This window comes from Arachis ipaensis, chromosome B03 (assembly GCF_000816755.2).
Source record: "Arachis ipaensis cultivar K30076 chromosome B03, Araip1.1, whole genome shotgun sequence".
NCBI lineage: Eukaryota > Viridiplantae > Streptophyta > Magnoliopsida > Fabales > Fabaceae > Arachis > Arachis ipaensis.
The window spans coordinates 125156272-125157962 of record NC_029787.2 but is presented as its reverse complement, the minus strand read 5'-3'; the positions used below and the strand labels follow the sequence as shown (position 1 = coordinate 125157962).

At 34.1% G+C, this 1691-nt stretch overlaps 1 protein-coding gene across 2 annotated transcripts in view; it reads right to left on the bottom strand.

The window, feature by feature from the left end:
* LOC107631314 (uncharacterized protein At4g28440) overlaps positions 1099-1691 on the bottom strand; it is a 3648-nt gene continuing 3055 nt past the window's right edge. For both annotated transcript variants that reach the window (XM_016334722.2, XM_021119644.1), the window contains exon 4: positions 1099-1691. In XM_016334722.2, the coding sequence (XP_016190208.1) occupies positions 1514-1691 (178 nt within the window). In that variant the 3' untranslated portion in view covers positions 1099-1513.

The window sequence follows — 1691 nt, the reverse complement described above, 5'->3', positions numbered from 1 at the left end:
AAGATCAATTTTACTTTTGCTAATATTTATCTTTCAAAAGTTTTAAGATTAATTATTTTTGTTATTATTTTTATTACAAATCAAATAATATAATATAAGGTTAAAATGGTATTGAAGTAAAACGATAAAAAAAAATAATTATCTACCCCCAATAAAAATTCTACAGAAAAGAGAGAGTGCCTGGAAAAGAAAGAGATAGAAGAAGAACAGGAAGAAAAAAGTATCTCTGAACAACTCAATAGGAAAAATAAGAAGGGGTAATAGTGAAAAAAAAGAAAAACAAAATTTATAAAATTGTCCGTGTTCACTCTTCCAAATTCCGTGTCCATCATTGTCCTTCGTGAAAGAGTGGACACAAAAGTATAAAAAACAAACTGTCTCGGAGACAATATGTCCACTGTCCATGTCTCTGCTTCCAAACATTTTTTAAACAAGTGTTGTCCATGTCTCCGTGTGCTGCCCCCGAAAACAAACGCTACCTTAGAGATGGATTATATTAGAGGGTAATTTGAAAATTTCAAATAATTTTTTGGATTTGAATAGTTTTGTTAGCAAAAGTTTATATTTCATGAGTACAAATGGTAATTTCTTTTTTTTATGGGTAGATATGTTAACATTTTCAACTTTGGTGGATACAAATGGTAGTTTACTCTATTTTTTATTTGAAGGAAAGAAAAGAAAAGATACTTTAGCTTAATTTCACATTAAAAAGAAATGGTAATTGAAGAACCATTCAAGCTCAATAACTTTTTTTCCTTTTCAAAACCCTCTCAACTCACAAAGATACCAGGTGTGAATGGCAGCTAAATGACATAAAGCACCCACATTATTGACATTCACATCTTGTGTATACTAATATTATAGTAGCTATGCATATTAGGAGTTTAGAACCATCAGTGCAAAGTTATCAGCAACATAAATTTGTAAGATGACATTCAACCAGAACATTCTGCTAAAATTCGTGACAGAAATCATGGGTTGGTGAAATACAACACATTTACTCTTCCAAAGTATAAGTAGCCTTTTAAGGGTGTGCCATTATTCTTTGAAAATTTCCAACTCTCTAGTTTTAACCGTCCAATTGCAATTGGAAACTAATTGACGATTTCAGATTCCAACTCTTTGATTTCCCTTTGTTCTACAGATTATGGTAACTGCGTATGATATGAAGGCAAAAAGGGACCAAGTATGAAGGCTACTCTTCCACATAATATTCTAATACATAGCAGTCGAACATACAGAAAATCCAGAGATAAATAGATAAGATAGCAAAACAAAAAGCAAGACTTGGAAGCCAATCACATTATATTCTTCTTCCGCTTTGATGCCATCTTCTGTTCAGTAGTTCAGCTTGCGAAAAACCACCGAGTCAGGTGTAAGAACTAAGAAGCAACATTGGTACCATTGACTTCCAAAATCTCTATTCCTAAGTAGACTGCATTCCTGGATTTGTTTTATTCTCTGACCATTATGACACAGCAGAAGTTGCTAAGTTGTACCAGTATCGAGTCGCTCACTCCACAACGTTCACCAGTTCATATTCGATGAGGGACAAGTTATTGTCTTCCTTGACAGTGAAGCTAGCCGGTTCTGTGACTTCGACACGGCCCCACTTGTCGACAGCAAGTCTCATTGATCCTTTGAACATGTCAATTTTGGCATTGCGCAGGATCACAGTAGATCCCTCCTTC